Raw genomic sequence first — 19310 nt, forward strand, 5'->3', positions numbered from 1 at the left:
CCCAATCGCACTCACCCCACTGGGCTAGAATCTCTGCGGCCTTTTCAGCGGAATATCCCTTTCTTGCCATGGTGGACTGCTAAATTTAGGGGGTATGCCTCTGAGACTGCCCAGGAAAAAGAGCACCTACCTAGTAAAAGGGAGTACTTGTGAAGTAGAAAGCTGTAGTCACCGAGTTTTGATTAAAAAAATCAAAACTGATCTTTACCGCGCCACAGCCATTGTACAGCGTTTTTTGCAGTAATCATAAAAAAAAAAATTCTGTCACTGCGGTGGGGCGGGCTGAACGCATGTGCAGGCGAACGATCAGGCCTGATCGGTGAAACGCTGTGTTTTTAGAGTATCCTAGTGACCCTAATACAGATCTAACTGCGATCAGTAATGATCACTAAGGCTGCATTTCCACTTGTGCGGTGTGAATCGCCGTGGTAAAAATCCGCATGTGGATGCGAATTTCGCATGCGGTTCCATGCAAATTTTCATGCAAATTCGCATGGATGACGATGTATGCAAATTTAACCATGGCAGTGCTGGTGTGTTTTTTCATTGTGTCTATGCGAATTTCCTATTAAATACATTGTATGCGATTCGCATAGCGGTATGCGATATGCAAATTCTGATGGCTCTGCCATGCGAATTTTTTCTGCACAGAAAAACGCAAAGGAATCCTGAGGAAACAGTCCCATTCACTTGTATTGCTATGCGAATTTGCATGCAAAAAACGCATGCGAATTCGCGATAGTTGAAATGGGCCCTTACAGATACTATATAGTAGCAATGCTGATTAGCGACATTGATGATGCTAATCGGCAACTAATTACTGACTGCGGTGTGGTGGGCTGGGTGCTAACTGACGCTAACTACCCAACGAAGGGCCCTAGCTAAATAACTGGCCTAACTGTTAACACTAGTGATACTAAAAAAGTGACACTTTTCACTGATCACTGTTTTTAGATCACTAGGATAGTGACAGGGGGGTGATCGGGGGGGTGTTTTGAGGGGGATCTGAGGGTGTGAGCGGGTGATCAGAAGCCCGAAGGGGGCAGATTAGGGCCTGATCTGATGGGTAAGAGTGTTAGGGGGTGACGGGTGGTGACAGGAGGTGATTGATGGGTGTCTCAGCGGGCGATTAGAGGGGAGGATAGATGCAATCAATGCACTGGGAAGGTGATCGGGGGGGTGGGGGGGGGGTCTGATGGGTCTCTGAGGGTGTGGGCGGGTGTTTGGGTGCCCGCATGGGGCAGATTAGGGTCTGATCTGATGGGTAGCAGTGACAGGGGGTCACTGGGTGATTGATAGATGATCAGTAAGTGATTACAGGGGAGAATATATGCAAGCAATGCACTGTCGAGTTGATCACAGGGGGTCTGAGGATGTGAGCGGGTGATTGGGTGCAGGGACGGATCTAGACCAATTTGCGCCTGGGGCAAGGTCAGGTTTTGGCGCCTAAACTGCCATTCCCGATCCAAATTTTGCCGCCTATTTAACAATTCAACAAACTGCGCCTGGGGCAAGAGACCCGTCTGCCCCCCCCCCCCCCCCCCTAGATCCGTCCCTGATTGGGTGCCCGCAAGGGGCAGATTAGGGTCTGATCTGATGGGCAGAAGTGACAGGTGGTGTCAGGGTGATTGATGGGTGATCAGTGGGTGATTAGAGGGGAGAACAGATATAAATAATGCACTGGCGAGTTGATCAGAGGGGGTCTGAGGGCGATCTGAGGGTGTGGGCGGGTGATTGGGTGCCCGCAAGGGGCAGATTAGGGTCTGATCTGATGGGTAGCAGTGACAGGGGGAGAATGATGGTTGATTTAGAGGGGAGAGCAGATGTAAACAATGCACTTGGGAGGTGATCTGAGGGCGGGTCTGCGGGCGATCTGAGGGTGTGGGCGGGTGATCAGGTGCCTTCAAGGGGCAGGTTAAGGTCTGATCTGATGGGTGGCAGTGACAGGTGGTGACGGGGTGATTGACAAGTGATCAGTGGGTGATTACAGGGGAGAGTAGATGTATACAGTACACAAGGGGGGGGGGGGGGGAGGTCTGGGGAGGATCTGAGGGTGTGGTGGGTGATCAGGAGCCCCCAGGGGGCAGTTTAGGACCTAATCTAAAATATAGCGTTGACAGATAGTGACAGGGGATGATTGATGGGTGATTAGGGGGGTGTTTGGGTGCAAACAGTGGTCTGAGTGGGTGATCAGAGGGGGGGTCTGAGGGGTGCTGTGGGCGATCAGTCGGCAGGGGTGGCAGGATCAGTGTGCTTATGTGACTATTACAAGGGCTGCCTCCTCCCCTGGTGGTCGCTCGATCACTGGGACCACCAGGGGAGGAGGCAGCCTGTATAATACACTTTGTATACATAACAAAATGTATTATACACTTTCTATGCGGCAGATCGGGGGTTAACAAACCGGTGGGTTGCTGTTTGCGGGTGGGCGGAGCCTAATGCTGGCGGATGCGCACGCATCAATGCGCACGATCCCCGGCTAATTAGTCCCCCAGGTGCCGCCGGCGATCGGCGTTACGCATTCCTTGGGGTGCCACCTTGCCGATGCCCATAGGTAGTGGGCGGTCGGCAAGTGGTTAAGCAGTACTGGTTGCCTGGCTGTCCTGCTGATCCTCTGCCTCTGACACTGAACAAGCATGCAGCAGATCAGGTGCTTCTGACATTATTGTCAGATCTGACAAGATTAGCTGCATGCAGCAGAGTTTGAATCGCACCAGAAACAAAGCAATCCATAAGATCAGCAGGGCTGTCGGGCAACTGGTATTGTTTAAAAGAAAAAAAGTCTTCATGTCCCTCTTGACACAGCTGTCCTAAAGGGCCCGTTTCCACTAGCGTAAAGGATGCGAGGCGATCGCCGCATCACCTCGCATCCCCCACAAGTACTTCCGGTTGCTATCCATACAACCGGATGCGGCGTCATGCGGCTTCCCGTCGGCGACTATGGTGACTCGGATGCATACATTTTAAGGCAGTTCTCAAGGCGAAAGGTGGTCAAACACCGTATTAATATGGTGTTCCTAATTATCCTTTAGGTGAGTGTATATATACTGTATTTATATACAAAGAGGGACAAAGTCTTGAAAGAAGGACAAATGAGGAGGAAAGAGGGACATGCATGTTGCATCACTGATTTTCATTGATTCAATATGTAGCGAGACAGACTGGATCGCTAATGAATGTAATGGGGCCTCTTAGTGGATACCGCCTCCAGTGGCACCCTGCCTCCCAGAATCATGCAGACACCAGTATCAATGCAATATATTTATTCCCCACAGACCAACGTGATCTAATGGGGTGACGTAAGCAATAGAAAATATAGCACTAATCAAACACTTGTTAACTCAGCAAGATCATAACAATACAAGTAATATACCTTACACATTCAAAGTGCATCAAAAGTGATGTCCAAAGTAGCCACCTCCTGCGCCCCTCCAGTGTCACTCTAAACAAGTGTACACTAGACTGGCACAGAACGCACCGCAGCAAAGGGACAAGCTTAATAAACTGCAATCAACACACGGTAGTCTTGCGCCCCTCCAGTGTCACTTTAAAGAAGTGCACACTACACTGGCGAAAGACGCACAACCACAGCAAAGAAACAAACTTAAGAAAATGCAATCAGTAGCACAACCTTATTTAACTCCCGACTGGCCAGTGGGCTATAATGCAGTTCTGCACTCGGGGTACCCCTTTAAGGAACGTTATGTGCACAGTTGGGCGCCTTGTGAAAAAGGTGCAGCAGCAAGTAGACTCCCGATGCACTCAGCAATAACAGCATAGATGCCAGTGATGTGAGAGGGGACAGGTTAACCAGGCTATAGTTCAGAATGGCAAGCTATGGCAAACAGTTCTGACGTACACTGTCCACAGTTTGTTGTAAGAGGAGTGGTATGACTCCCAAACCTCTCAGCCAGGTTAATGCCCCTCTATCACTGCAAAGATAGTTCCTACCATGAGGTGCAGGGACAGTCCCTGATAATGGTCACTCAGCAGGTGCAGAACTCACAGGCAGAAGTTTTGAGGAGACTGAGATTCACAAACTTTGTAATCCAGCTAAAATGGTTCCTTCTGAAGTCCACACGGCTTGTACAATCCAGACTCCACCAACCTCACAGGTTCACACAGTTCTGGTCCGGTGTGGTGAAATTTTTTGCAACTTTATCAGATTTTGCAACCGGTTGCACTTATTTATACGTATAGCTATCAGAAAGTGCAACCTAGCCATTGACTTTAACCTATCTGTATCAGAAAATGCAACCCAACCAAACCCTATTCTCACACAGAACCCTCCCCTCTTGCTCAACTAATAACCCCCCCTGGAGGGAACAATCCCCCCCTCTTGCTCAACTAATAACCCCCCCCAGGGATCAATCCCCCCTCTTGCTCAACTAATAACCCCCTCTGGAGGGAACAATCCCCCCTGTTGCTCAACTAATAACCCCCCCTGGAGGGAACAATCCCCCCTCTTCCTCAACTAATAACCCCCCACCCCCCGAGGAAACAATCCCCCCTGTTGCTCAACTAATAACCCCCCCTGGAGGAAACAATCCCCCTTCCAGCTCAATGGGATCTGTGGTTGCAAAAAATTACAGGCGTGTTAACAGAGAGGAGCCACGCCTACGCAGTTATACACTGTCCTCTATGGCAGTGTTTCTCAACTTTTTCGAGCCAAGTACCCCCTATCGCAATTCAGTTTGAGCCAAGTACCCCCTACCAAGTGCCGCGCGCACACACACACACACGTGTGTGTGTGTGTGCGCGCGTGTGCGCGTGCGTATACACCCCCCAGGTATTGGTGCCCCCAGTATAGATAGCGAGGTATAGGTGCCTGCTCCAGTATAGGTGCCCTCAGTATAGCTAGGTATAGGTGGCCCCAATATAGCTAGGCATGGGTGCCCCCAGTATAGCCAGGCATGGGTGCCCCAGTACATCTAGGTATGTGTGCCCCCAGTATAGCCAGCCATGGGTGCCCCCAGTATTGCTAGGTATGGGTGCCTCCAGTATAGCTAGGTATAGGTGCCCCCAGTATAGCTAGGTATGGGTGCCCCCCAGTATAGGTGCCCTCAGTATAGCTAGGTATAGGTGGCCCCAGTATAGCTAGGTATAAGTGCCCCCCAGGATAGGTGGCCCCAGTATAGCTAGGAATAGGTGCCCTCAGTATAGCAAGGTATAGGTGCCCTCAGTATAGCAAGGTATAGGTGGCCCCAGTATAGCTAGGTATAGGTTTCCCCAGGTATAGGTGCCGTCAGTATAGCTAAGTATAGGTGGCCCAAGTATAGCTAGGTATAGGTGCCCCCAGTATAGCTAGGTATGGGTGCCCCCCAGTATAGGTGCCCTCAGTATAGCTAGGTATAGGTGGCCCCAGTATAGCTAGGTATAAGTGCCCCCCAGTATAGGTGCCATCAGTATAGCTAGGTATAGGTGGCCCCAGTATAGCTAGGTATAAGTGCCCCCCAGGATAGGTGGCCCCAGTATAGCTAGGAATAGGTGCCCTCAGTATAGCAAGGTATAGGTGGCCCCAGTATAGCTAGGTATAGGTTCCCCCAGGTATAGGTGCCCTCAGTATAGCTAGGTATAGGTGGCCCCAGTATAGCTAGGTATAAGTGCCCCCAAGGATAGGTGGCCCCAGTATAGCTAGGAATAGGTGCCCTCAGTATAGCAAGGTATAGGTGGCCCCAGTATAGCTAGGTATAGGTTCCCCCAGGTATAGGTGCCTTCAGTATAGCTAGGTATAGGTGCCCCCAGTATAGCTAGGTATGGGTGCCCCCCAGTATAGGTGCCCTCAGTATAGCTAGGTATAGGTGGCCCCAGTATAGCTAGGTATGGGTGCCCCCCAGTATAGGTGCCCTCAGTATAGCTAGGTATAGGTGGCCCCAGTATAGCTAGGTATAAGTGCCCCCCAGGATAGGTGGCCCCAGTATAGCTAGGAATAGGTGCCCTCAGTATAGCAAGGTATAGGTGGCCCCAGTATAGCTAGGTATAGGTGCCCCCAGTATAGCTAGGTATGGGTGCCCCCCAGTATAGGTGCCCTCAGTATAGCTAGGTATAGGTGGCCCCAGTATAGCTAGGTATAAGTGCCCCCCAGTATAGGTGCCCTCAGTATAGCTAGGTATAGGTGGCCCCAGTATAGCTAGGTATAAGTGCCCCCCAGGATAGGTGGCCCCAGTATAGCTAGGAATAGGTGCCCTCAGTATAGCTAGGTATAGGTTCCCCCAGGTATAGGTGCCCTCAGTATAGCTAGGTATAGGTGGCCCCAGTATAGCTAGGTATAAGTGCCCCCAAGGATAGGTGGCCCCAGTATAGCTAGGAATAGGTGCCCTCAGTATAGCAAGGTATAGGTGGCCCCAGTATAGCTAGGTATAGGTTCCCCCAGGTATAGGTGCCTTCAGTATAGCTAGGTATAGGTGCCCCCAGTATAGCTAGGTATGGGTGCCCCCCAGTATAGGTGCCCTCAGTATAGCTAGGTATAGGTGGCCCCAGTATAGCTAGGTATGGGTGCCCCCCAGTATAGGTGCCCTCAGTATAGCTAGGTATAGGTGGCCCCAGTATAGCTAGGTATAAGTGCCCCCCAGGATAGGTGGCCCCAGTATAGCTAGGAATAGGTGCCCTCAGTATAGCAAGGTATAGGTGGCCCCAGTATAGCTAGGTATAGGTTCCCCCAGGTATAGGTGCCTTCAGTATAGCTAAGTATAGGTGGCCCAAGTATAGCTAGGTATAGGTGCCCCCAGTTCAGCTAGGTATGGGTGCCCCTAGTATAGCCAGGCATGGGTGCCTCCAGTATAGATATGTATAGGTGCCCCCAAGTACAGCTAGGTGTGGGTGCCCCCCAGTATAGCCAGGCATGGGTGCCCCAAGTATAGCCAGGAGGGGGACGCTGCGCATGAGGGGAGCGATGCCCACACATAGCGGCGGGGAGGGGGTCCACTCCCTCCCACCCTCACCTGGGCTCCCTCATCAGCGCTTTCCCCCCTCCGACACATTACAGCGGCATGGTGAAAGGAACGCAAACTTCTGCGTTCCACGCTGGAGGTCCGATCTTCTTTGAGCCTGACGCAACTTCCTGATAAACAGGAAGCAGCGTCATCGCTAACAGAGAAGAATCTCCGGCGTGGAACGCGGAAGTAAGTCCACGTTCCTTTTACCATGCCGCCGGTGTTAATGTGTCGGAGGGGGAAAGCGCTGACGGGGGAGCCCTGGTGAGGGAGGGGGGAGTGGACCCCCTCCCCGCCACTATGTGTGAGCATGCTCCCCCGTTTTGCACTGAGTCCCCCTCCTGGCTGCGTACCCCCGGCTGGGGTCTCGCGTACCCCCTGGGGTCCGCGAACCACGTGTTGAGAAACACTGCTCTATGGCAAGTTGCAAAATATGATAGGTAGCAAAAATTTTCACTACACCGGCAGCTGTATCCTTTCTCCAAGATTTAGCTCAGGGTGCAGCAATCTGTGTCACAGGATCCCTTCTTCACACTCAGAAAACAAATGGAAGCCAGTCTGATGGATTTAGGCCTGAAGATCCAGTCCCAGTAACTCCAGACCTCACTCCCAGGCTCTAAGCACACCAGCCACACCTCAGCTCCCAGCAGCCTCTGCTCACTCCAGCCTCTATTCCAGAATTCTCTGCAGTATTAAAGGAACTATGCCCTCCAAAGGCAGCAGTATATAACATAACAATAACACACATTACCGTATATGGTGTTACAAATAGAATTATTAAATCGGATGGATCGCTAGATGTATGGCCATTTTAACATCATTATTCAAGGAACTACCTGTTGGGAAGGATCAATGGTATATGGGCCTAAAACATTTAGGATTTATTTTTATTTTTATTTAAACCGTTCCCAAAGCCTCTCTCCCTCTTCTTGGGTAAGTATCCTAATATCTATATCGTCTTGTGTAAACATTTAAGCACATTATTATTATTATTATTATTATTATTATTATTATTATTATTACTATTTTTGATTTATATAGTGCCAACATCTCCACCTCTCTTCATTCTCAGGAATTTCCTACATCCTGTTTGAGAGCCGTATTGGCTGCCTGGAGAAGACCATCCCCCCAGAGTCCCAGAAGTTCATAGACTCTATAGGAGCCATGCTGAAATATAGTGTATTTGTGACTATTCTGCCAGTCTGGACCCAAAATCTGTTACCCTTTTACCGGAAGTTCTTGAAGAACTGTGACAGCATCTTTGCATTCGGTGAGTATCGGTGGCGTCCCTGGGGGGAAGGGAGGGCTTGCGATCTGCACCCCAATTGACACTTTGAGAGGGGTGGCAGACTTGCCAGTGCTAACCTGTCTACAATGCCTCCTTGCAGTGATGGCTCAATGCCACAATTTACAAGAGCGCATCGCATCGTACAGGCAGGTATTCTCTGGCCACAGCAGAAGTAACATTTTCCCCTTCTCTTGCTGCCCTCCAATCAATAAAGCCCTGATGGGGAGTATGCAAAAAAATTAAAATAAAAAAAAGATCTCACTGCTTAGTGTACCCAAGGTGAGGAATAATTAAGTGATGCTTGAAGCACCAATAGCTGGCTAATCTATGCTGGGGCACCTATATGTGGCTAACTATACTGGGTGCACTTATAGCTAGCTACGGTACCTATATTGGAGCACCTATATGTGGCTACCTATACTGATGGCGCCTATTCCTGGCTACTTATATTGGGGGCACCCACACTTGGCTACCTATACTGGGGGCGCCTGTACCTGCCTACCTATACTGGGGTCTCATATGCTTGGCTACCTATACTGGGGGCGCCTATGCCCAGCTACCTATACTGGGGGCGCCTATGCCCGGCTACCTATACTGGGGGCGCCTATGCCCGGCTACCTATACTGGGGGCGCCTATGCCCGGCTACCTATACTGGGGGCGCCTATGCCCGGCTACCTATACTGGGGGCGCCTATGCCCGGCTACCTATACTGGGGGCGCCTATGCCCGGCTACCTATACTGGGGGCGCCTATGCCCGGCTACCTATACTGGGGGCGCCTATGCCCGGCTACCTATACTGGGGGCGCCTATGCCCGGCTACCTATACTGGGGGCGCCTATGCCCGGCTACCTATACTGGGGGCGCCTATGCCCGGCTACCTATACTGGGGGTGCCTATGCCTGGCTACCTATACTGGGGGCGCCTATGCCCGGCTACCTATACTGGGGGCGCCTGTACCTGGCTACTTATACTGGGGGCGCCTATGCCTGGCTACCTATACTGGGGGCGCCTATGCCTGGCTACCTATACTGGGGGCGCCTATGCCCGGCTACCTATACTGGGGGTGCCTATGCCTGGCTACCTATACTGGGGGCGCCTATGCCTGGCTACCTATACTGGGGGCGCCTATGCCTGGCTACCTATACTGGGGGCGCCTATGCCCGGCTACCTATACTGGCGGCGCCTATGCCCGGCTACCTATACTGGGGGCGCCTATGCCCGGCTACCTATACTGGGGGCGCCTATGCCTGGCTACCTATACTGGGGGCGCCTATGCCTGGCTACCTATACTGGGGGCGCCTATGCCCGGCTACCTATACTGGGGGCGCCTATGCCTGGCTACCTATACTGGGGGCGCCTATGCCCGGCTACCTATACTGGCGGCGCCTATGCCCGGCTACCTATACTGGCGGCGCCTATGCCCGGCTACCTATACTGGGGGCGCCTATGCCCGGCTACCTATACTGAGGGCGCCTATGCCCGGCTACCTATACTGGGGGCTCCTATGCCCGGCTACCTATACTGGGGGCGCCTATGCCCGGCTACCTATACTGGGGGCGCCTATGCCCGGCTACCTATACTGGGGGCGCCTATGCCCGGCTACCTATACTGGGGGCGCCTATGCCCGGCTACCTATACTGGGGGCGCCTATGCCCGGCTACCTATACTGGGGGCGCCTATGCCCGGCTACCTATACTGGGGGCGCCTATGCCCGGCTACCTATACTGGGGGCGCCTATGCCCGGCTACCTATACTGGGGGCGCCTATGCCCGGCTACCTATACTGGGGGCGCCTATGCCCGGCTACCTATACTGGGGGCGCCTATGCCCGGCTACCTATACTGGGGGTGCCTATGCCCGGCTACCTATACTGGGGGCGCCTGTACCTGGCTACTTATACTGGGGGCGCCTATGCCTGGCTACCTATACTGGGGGCGCCTATGCCCGGCTACCTATACTGGGGGTGCCTATGCCTGGCTACCTATACTGGGGGCGCCTATGCCCGGCTACCTATACTGGGGGCGCCTGTACCTGGCTACTTATACTGGGGGCGCCTATGCCTGGCTACCTATACTGGGGGCGCCTATGCCTGGCTACCTATACTGGGGGCGCCTATGCCCGGCTACCTATACTGGGGGTGCCTATGCCTGGCTACCTATACTGGGGGCGCCTATGCCTGGCTACCTATACTGGCGGCGCCTATGCCCGGCTACCTATACTGGGGGCGCCTATGCCTGGCTACCTATACTGGGGGCGCCTATGCCTGGCTACCTATACTGGGGGCTCCTATGCCTGGCTACCTATACTGGGGGCGCCTATGCCCGGCTACCTATACTGGGGGCGCCTATGCCTGGCTACCTATACTGGGGGCGCCTATGCCCGGCTACCTATACTGGCGGCGCCTATGCCCGGCTACCTATACTGGCGGCGCCTATGCCCGGCTACCTATACTGGGGGCGCCTATGCCCGGCTACCTATACTGAGGGCGCCTATGCCCGGCTACCTATACTGGGGGCTCCTATGCCCGGCTACCTATACTGGGGGCGCCTATGCCCGGCTACCTATACTGGGGGCGCCTATGCCCGGCTACCTATACTGGGGGCGCCTATGCCCGGCTACCTATACTGGGGGCGCCTATGCCCGGCTACCTATACTGGGGGCGCCTATGCCCGGCTACCTATACTGGGGGCGCCTATGCCCGGCTACCTATACTGGGGGCGCCTATGCCCGGCTACCTATACTGGGGGCGCCTATGCCCGGCTACCTATACTGGGGGCGCCTATGCCCGGCTACCTATACTGGGGGCGCCTATGCCCGGCTACCTATACTGGGGGTGCCTATGCCCGGCTACCTATACTGGGGGCGCCTGTACCTGGCTACTTATACTGGGGGCGCCTATGCCTGGCTACCTATACTGGGGGCGCCTATGCCTGGCTACCTATACTGGGGGTGCCTATGCCCGGCTACCTATACTGGGGGTGCCTATGCCTGGCTACCTATACTGGGGGCGCCTATGCCTGGCTACCTATACTGGGGGCGCCTATGCCCGGCTACCTATACTGGCGGCGCCTATACCCGGCTACCTATACTGGGGGCGCCTATGCCTGGCTACCTATACTGGGGGCGCCTATGCCTGGCTACCTATACTGGGGGCGCCTATGCCTGGCTACCTATACTGGGGGCGCCTATGCCCGGCTACCTATATGTGTAAGTATGTTGATGTCTTTGAATTGATACTTTAGGAAACAAGTTGATTGATCAGAAGCTGGAGAAGATACAAGCTTGCTTGGAGCGCGGGGAGGAGGTTCAGGGGGAGTACCTAACCTACCTGCTGTCCAGCGGGAAACTGACCAATAAGGAGGTGTCTGGGAGCATACCTGAGTTGCTATTGGCCGGAGTGGACACGGTAATAAAAACTAAGAATAAATTCTGCCCCAGTATTCAAAAAATAATTTTACAAGGAAGTGTCTTTCTGAGTAATGACCAGAAGTTTAGTTGAAGCAAATCCTGCTGTGAGGAAATTGGACAGTGTATGGGCAGATTGACCAAGAGACAGATCTCTCTCTATGATTGAACCTGAACGGAGAGGGATCTGTTGCCTGCCACCGGCCAATTGTGACGCCGCAGCCGCTGCCCCCACTAGTTTACAACTACCCCCCCCCCCCCCCCCCCACACACACACACACACACACACACACACACACACACACACACACACACACACACACACACACACACACACACACACACACACACACACACACACACACACACACACACACACACACACACACACACACACACACACACACACACACACACACACACACACACACACACACACACACACACACACACACACACACACACACACACACACACACACACAATGTGCCCTTGCATAAACTCTTTACCTCTCGCCGGGAACCACGGAAGAGGAGTCCGGACACAGTGGGGCACAGGGGGTAAATGTACACTATGGGGGACAGCGGCTGGGGGTTTCCGTTGCATTCATCGTGCACCCAATCGAGCAAGTCGGCCCAACATCTTGCAGCATGTCCAATCAATACATTCAACCAATTTCTGGACCGAAATTGGTTGCATAGTCGATCAAGCACGCTCTTGGCGGCACCGATGTGCATCCAATTCGATAATTGCCAAATTGGATGGTTGATCGGCTGTCAGATTACCTGATGTATGGCCACCTTTAGTGGGTAATCTTATTATGTGCTGCCCTCTGGTGGTTAGCAGGAAAAATAACTACCATGCAAATGAAGTTCACTTTACAATGCATTTCATGTCCTATAGCACCATCCAGTGGTGTAAAAAATATTTTTGTTCTAGAAAATATAAGTGCTGGTGGCTTGAAATGCAGTTTATTGATAAGGTGGCAAATTATCACCTAGGAAAAAACTGAGGAAAAAAAAATGAGAACCATAGAGTGAAAAAAGAGTGATACTTAAAGCAAACCTGAAGTGAAAATAAACTTGAGATAATGAATTGTGTGTGCAGTGCAGCTAAGAAATGCAACATTAGTAGCAAAGAAAAAGGTCTCATGTTGTATTCCAGTACAGGAAGAGTTAAAAAAAAAAGAATCAGTTGTCTATGCAAAAGAGCTCTGAACTGTGGAGCCACTAAATCCAATACAGTCCTGTTTTCTGAAGCACTTAAAGAGACACTGAAGCGAGAAAAAAAATATGATATAATGAATTGGTTGTGTACTATGAATAATTACTAGAAGATTAGCAGCAAAGAAAATATTCTCATACTTTTATTTTCAGGTATATAGTGTTTTTTCTAACATTGCATTATTCTCTAATATGTGCAGATTACACAACACTCAGCATTCAAAATGAGTCTTTCAGAGCAGTCTGTGAAGTAATGACCTCTCCTCTGGCAGAGGAAAAGTAAATAGTCCAGGAACAGTTGAGATAATAAAAGTCAGATAACAGCCCTCTCCAAGACTAACTTAGCTTAGCTTTAGTCGGAGAGCTTAATGACTTGTTTGCATAGAGATAACAACTGCAGTTTCTCAACTCTTCCTGTACTGGAAACAATTAGACTGATGTATCTGATCTTAATGTTTTATTTCTTAGCTGTACTACACATAGAAATCATGATATCATAATTTTTTTTTCGCTTCAGTGTCTCTTTAAAGGGACCCTGAACACAATGTAAAAATGGAATCTGTACTTACCTGGGGCTTCCTCAAGCCCCCATCACCCGGGCCCCCTCCGTTCTCCCGCTCTTGTAGTTTGCGACTTTGCTGGGAGTCGTGCGCAACTGCGTATGCGTGGCCCATGTTGCCGTAAGAAATATGTGCAAGCGTGGTTCATTCTTTCGCATCCCATGCACAGGATGTTTATGGCAATGGGCGTGTGTTCGAGCCGTGCGTGTGCGGAAAGGCCACCATGCGTAGTTGCTCATGACTCCCAGGGAAGTCGCACACTACCAGAGCCGCCAGCAGGAGAATGGAGGGTACCTAGAGGACACCTGGGGCCCTCGCAGGCTACGGGGGAGGGGGGGGGGCTGACGGAAGTCCCAGGTAAGTTCAGATTCCATTTTTACATTGGGATTAACGTCCCTTTAAACAGCCAAGAAACGGTGAGAGAGAGACAGCCCGATAAAAGGTTTTACTGCAGGACAGTTCAACGGTTCGTCACTTCTACTTTGTTTTATAGCTTAAAATACAGAGTGTGGTTTCTAAACTGAAAATATTAGAGAATGATGCAATGTTATTAAAGAAGAAGAAGGAAAGGAAAAAAAAAAAAAGCTATATAACTGTAAATAAAAATAAGAGACTTTTCTTTGCTACTAATGTTTGTCGATATCTCGGAGGTAAACATGTGGGAGAGGGATTCCCTGTTCAAAACGCCCGCCAGGGGCGTTCCTGCAGGGTTTCTCTCCCTGGCCACTCCCCCTGCCACTCCCCTGCATGCTGGATGAGAGACTCAATCTCTCATTCCAGCGTCATGACCCAGAGGTCACGTAAGTGAAAGTGGGCTAGTGCGGCCCACAGGAGCGGCGGTTTTTGCCTCTACCGGATCAGCTAATCTTTAGTTTTAGCTCTCTAAGAGTTTCAGAAAATGCCTGTTATATAATGCATAACACTACTACAAATAGTTTCATATCATACAGCATTTCTTGTGTGTGGCAGATGTATGTCAGGCCTAGTGCACACCGAGCGGTTTTTGGAGCGATCCGCCGGACGCATCCGCCTGTAAAAACGCTTGGCTAATGTATTGCAATGGGATGGTGCACACCGGCGGTGTGAGGTTTTTGCCCAGCCGCAAACGTGCCTCCTGCTGCGCGTTTGCGGTTTTCTGAAGCGTTTCGTCCTCAATGTAAAGTATAGGAAAAACGCAAACCGCTCTGAAAAACGCTAGTTCAGAGCGGTTTGCCAGGCGTTTTTGTTACAGAAGCAGTTCAGTAACAGCTTTTACTGTAACAATATATGTAATCTGCTACACAAAAACGCACCCAAAACCGCTAGGTATGTTTAGAAAACCTCTCTAAACATGCCTAGAATCGCTCTGAAATCAGCTCCCAAAACCGATAGCATATTGCGGATCTGCTAGCGGTTTTGGTGTGCACTGGGGCCTCAGACTGTGTTTTGGGCAGTTTTGCAGCTTTAGATTAGATTATGAGCGCTGGCGTCTGCGTAATATCATGTGATCTCGCCTCTCTGCCCTCAGACATCCAACACTCTATCTTGGGCGCTGTACCACCTGGCCAGAGACCCCGACACCCAGCAGTCCCTATACCAGGAAGTGACCAGTATTGTCCCCGGGGACGGAGTACCCACCGCTGAGGACCTCGCCAAGATGCCACTGCTGAAAGCTGTGATCAAGGAAACACTGCGGTAAGAATCATTACCGTCCACCATCAGGGCCGGATTTCTGGCGAGGCCACAGAGGCCTGGGCCTTGGGCGGCTAAAGCTTACGGGGGCACCTGGACGTGAGAGGGGCCGCTGCATAAGAATGAGGAGGCTGAAAATAAAGAGAAAATCATGGGGCCTCCCAGCAAAACTTTGAAGGGGGTCCCCTTAATGTTCAGAACCCTTCCCTTAGTGACCCTCACAGCCCGGGAGCCCATCTCACAAGGGCCATAAAACAAATGTGGCCATCAGGATCGTCACACCCATAACAAGATAAGGTAAAATACAGTGGGAGCCTAACACTATGGGAGGGGGAGAGGGGGGTGGGGACAGTGTAAAGAGTAAGGAGGTTGGTGAAACTTCAAGTAGCCCATTTAATGTAACCAAAATTGGAAAATGTGGTGGTAAAAACATACAGTGCATGGTAACCAATGCTCGGAGCCTTGCAAATAAAATGGATGGACTAGAGTTCATTCTGAGTGACAAAGGCTATGACATTGTGGGAATAACCGAGACATGGATGGATGAAAGCCATGACTGGATAGCTAATTTAAAAGGATACAATGTGTTTAGGAGGGATAGAACGGAAAAAAGGTGGAGGGGGTTGTCTCTTTGTTAAGAATTCTTTTACAGCTGTCCTCAACGATGAGATGGAGGAAGATTGCGAAGATGTGGAGTCCGGTTGGGTAAATATTCATGGTGGAAATAAAAGTTGCCAATTGCTTATTGGGGTATGCTACAGGCCACCTCTTATTAATGAAGCTGCAGAACTGCGATTACTACAGCAGATTGAAAAAGCTGCAGGTAAAAATGAGGTCATAATTATGGGCGACTTCAACTTTCTAGACATTGACTGGAGTATTGAGGCTACCCATTCTGGTAAAAGCAGCAGATTTCTGGCAGCACTACAGGACAATTACTTGACTCAAATGGTAACGGAACCAACTAGTGGGAATGCGTTACTGGATCTGATCATTTCTAATAGACCAGATAATGTATCAAATGTGCAGGTTCAAGAACATTTGGGAAATAGTGATCACAACATGATAACGTTTGATCTGGTGACTGATGGGCAGCGGGACCACTGAAACTGTGAATTTTAGAAAAGCAAAGTTCAATCAACTCAGGCAGGCACTAAGTTTGGTGAACTGGGATAATGTACTACAAGGGGAGGACACTGAAGGGAAATGGCAAGCTTTTAAACTTGTTCTCAATCAATATTATAGTAGGTATATCCCATATGGAAACAAAACGTCTAGGAATAAAAAAAGGCCTCTGGATGAATAGAAAGGTTAGAGATAAAATGAAGGGGGAAAAGAATGCCTATAAGGTTCTAAAACAGGAGGGGACCGAGCATCAACTCTAAAAAAAGAAAGGTTGACTGTATTGGACTCCTAAAGGATGAGGGTGGGAACTCAATGGTGGATGACCAAGGTAAGGCAGAGTTATTATATGCTTTCTTTGCTTCTGTCTTCACAAGGGAAACATCACTGTTGCACATTACAGAGGCATAAGAATATCGATTTTCCAATTGTAATACTAAATACTTAACGCAGGAAGAAGTGAAGGCAAGACTAAATAAATTAAAAATAGACAAGGCACCTGGCCCGGATGGCATGCATCCTCAGGTCCTAAGGGAATTAAGTTCAGTTATAGATAAACCCCTTTATATTATCTTTTGTAACTCTCTTTCAACTGGCAGAGTCCCAATGGATTGGCGTACAGCCCACGTTTTCCCATTATTTAAGAACAGCAAAAAATCAGATCCAGGAATTTATAGACCTGTAAGTTTAACATCAGTTGTATGCAAACTATTTGAGGGGTTACTAAGAGATACTATACATGATTTCATAGTAGAAAATAATCTTATTTCTCAGCATCAGCATGGGTTTACAAAAGACAGGTCCTGTTTGACTAACATGCTCAGCTTTTATGAGGTAGTGAACGCTAATGTGGATATTGGGAATGCTGTAGATGTGATATACTTGGACTTTGCAAAGCCCTTCGACACTGTTCCACACAAGTCTGGTGCAAAAGTTGAGGATGCAAGGACTGGGGAAGAGTCTGTGTGCATGGATAGGGAACTGGCTATGGACAGAAAACAAACAGTTGTGGTCAATGGATCATACTCAAAATGGGTAACTGTTAGCAGTGGGGTCTAGAGATGTCGCGAACCGAAAATCGAAGGTTCGGTTCGCGGAAAAGTTTGCGAACCGCAATAGACTTCAATGGGGATGCGAACTTTGAAAAATAGAAAAAATTATGCTGGCCACAAAAGTGATGGAAAAGATGTATCAAGGGGTCTAGCACCTGGAGGGGGGCATGGCGGAGTGGGATACACGCCAAAAGTCCCGGGGAAAAATCTGGATTTGATGCAAAGCAGCGTTTTTAAGGGCAGAAATCACATTGAATGCTAAATTGCAGGCCTAACGTGCTTTCAAACATCTTGCATGGGTATACATCAATCAGGGAGTGTAATTAGAGTTCTGCTTCACACTGACAGACCAAACTCACTGTGTAACGCACCACAAACAGCTGTTTGCGTAGTGACGACCGTGCTGGACTGGTGCGCACCGTGGCCAGAGTGTAGGCCATGGCGTTTTTTCAAGCCCATATGGTCGCCGGGCTGTGGTAGCTCAATGATAGAACAACAGTGACTTTCCAGTTTGACCACAATGAAGCAACAACCTTATTATCTTTTGTGTCCCACCCCCACCCGAGACACTCAAATAGCCGGCGGTCATTGCTTCATTGTGATACGCAAGCCCCTTCACCGTGGCAAGGTAATGATCATGAAGGGGGATGGGCACATGTACATGCCTTTTTGTTTTTTTGTTGCAGCCGCCCGCAGTGCAGCCAGAAAAATTAGGCAGGCATGTACACGCACCAGAAAAATTAGTGTAGCGGCCTTAAAAATTCAGGAATCCGCATAGAGTCCTGGACCCTGTTGGTGGTGGCGGGGAAGGCAAGCGGCCTGCAGGCAGAGATGCTGTGTGTGGGGACTGACTTAGTCTTCGGTCGTGCAGTAGCCCTCCGTGATCCATTCCTCATTCATTTTGATAAAGGTCAGGTACTGAACACTGTCGTGACTTAGGCGACTTCTCTTCTCAGTAACTATGCCTCCAGCTGCACTGAAGGTCCTTTCTGACAGGACGCTTGCGGCAGGGCAAGAGAGAAGTTGTATGGCAAATTGGGACAGCTCTGGCCACAGGTCAAGCCTGCGCAACCAGTAGTCCAAGGGTTCATCGTCGCTTTTTGCAGTGTCTACATCCACACTCAAGGCCAGGTAGTCGGCTACCTGCCAGTCCAGGCGTTGGTTGAGGGTGGATCCGTAAGGACTATGGCAAGGAGTTGGACTAAAGAACGTCCGCATGTCCGACATCACCCTGAGATCGCTGGAGCGTCCTGTCCTTGCCTGCGTGGACTTGGGAGGAAGGAGGGTTACTGCCAGTGGTACCTTGATTGCGTTGTGCAGCCACATCACCCTTAAACGCATTGTAAAGCATCATCGACAGCTTGTTCTGCAAGTGCTGCATCCTTTCCGCCTTGTGTTGAGTTGTTAACAGGTCCGCCACTTTGTGCCTGTACCGAGGTCCTTCGCCTTGAGTTTTTTGATACGGGGGTCCCTCAACAGGCTGGACAACATGAAAGAGGACATCTGCACAAAGCTGGATGCAGACGTACTCTCCATCTCCTCTTGCTCTTCCTCAGTGACGGGATGCCACTCCTCTTCCTCCCCCCAGCCACGAACAATACCACGGGGACGTGGAGCAGCAGAAGCTCCCTGTGACGGCTGCCGCGGTTGTTCTTCTTCCGCCGCCTCTTCCTCCTCTACAGAAACACCTTCCTCATCATCACCATCATCAGAGTCTGACTCCTCTCCTTCCCCACACGACTCCTCTTCTTCCTCCTCCTCCCCCCCCCCCCCCTCTGTGCTGCCACAGGGGTTGTGGGAACATCGGGCTCGGGTGTAAATGGCTCCCACGACTCCTGCTGCCGTAACTCCTCGTTCACGCTCCTCCACAGCTGTATCCACCACTCTACGCACGGCATGCTCCAGGAAGTAGGCGTAGGGGATCAAGTCGCTGATGGTGCCCTCATCGCGACTTACCAGTTTGGTCACCTCCTCAAAGGGCTCCATGACCCTGCATGCATTTCGCATCAGTGTCCAGTTGTTGGGCCACAACATCCCCATCCTCCCAGATTGTGTCC

General features: G+C 50.6%; 1 protein-coding gene across 2 annotated transcripts in view; it reads left to right on the top strand.

Moving 5' to 3' along the window:
- LOC137525165 (sterol 26-hydroxylase, mitochondrial-like) overlaps positions 1-19310 on the top strand; it is a 113536-nt gene that overhangs the window by 19671 nt on the left and 74555 nt on the right. For both annotated transcript variants that reach the window (XM_068246041.1, XM_068246042.1), the window contains 3 exons: positions 8005-8202; positions 11463-11626; positions 14916-15082. In XM_068246041.1, coding sequence (XP_068102142.1) covers positions 8005-8202; positions 11463-11626; positions 14916-15082 — 529 coding nt within the window. The remainder of the gene's footprint in view (positions 1-8004; positions 8203-11462; positions 11627-14915; positions 15083-19310) is intronic.

This window comes from Hyperolius riggenbachi, chromosome 7 (assembly GCF_040937935.1).
Source record: "Hyperolius riggenbachi isolate aHypRig1 chromosome 7, aHypRig1.pri, whole genome shotgun sequence".
In the NCBI taxonomy this organism is placed as follows: Eukaryota; Metazoa; Chordata; class Amphibia; order Anura; family Hyperoliidae; genus Hyperolius; species Hyperolius riggenbachi.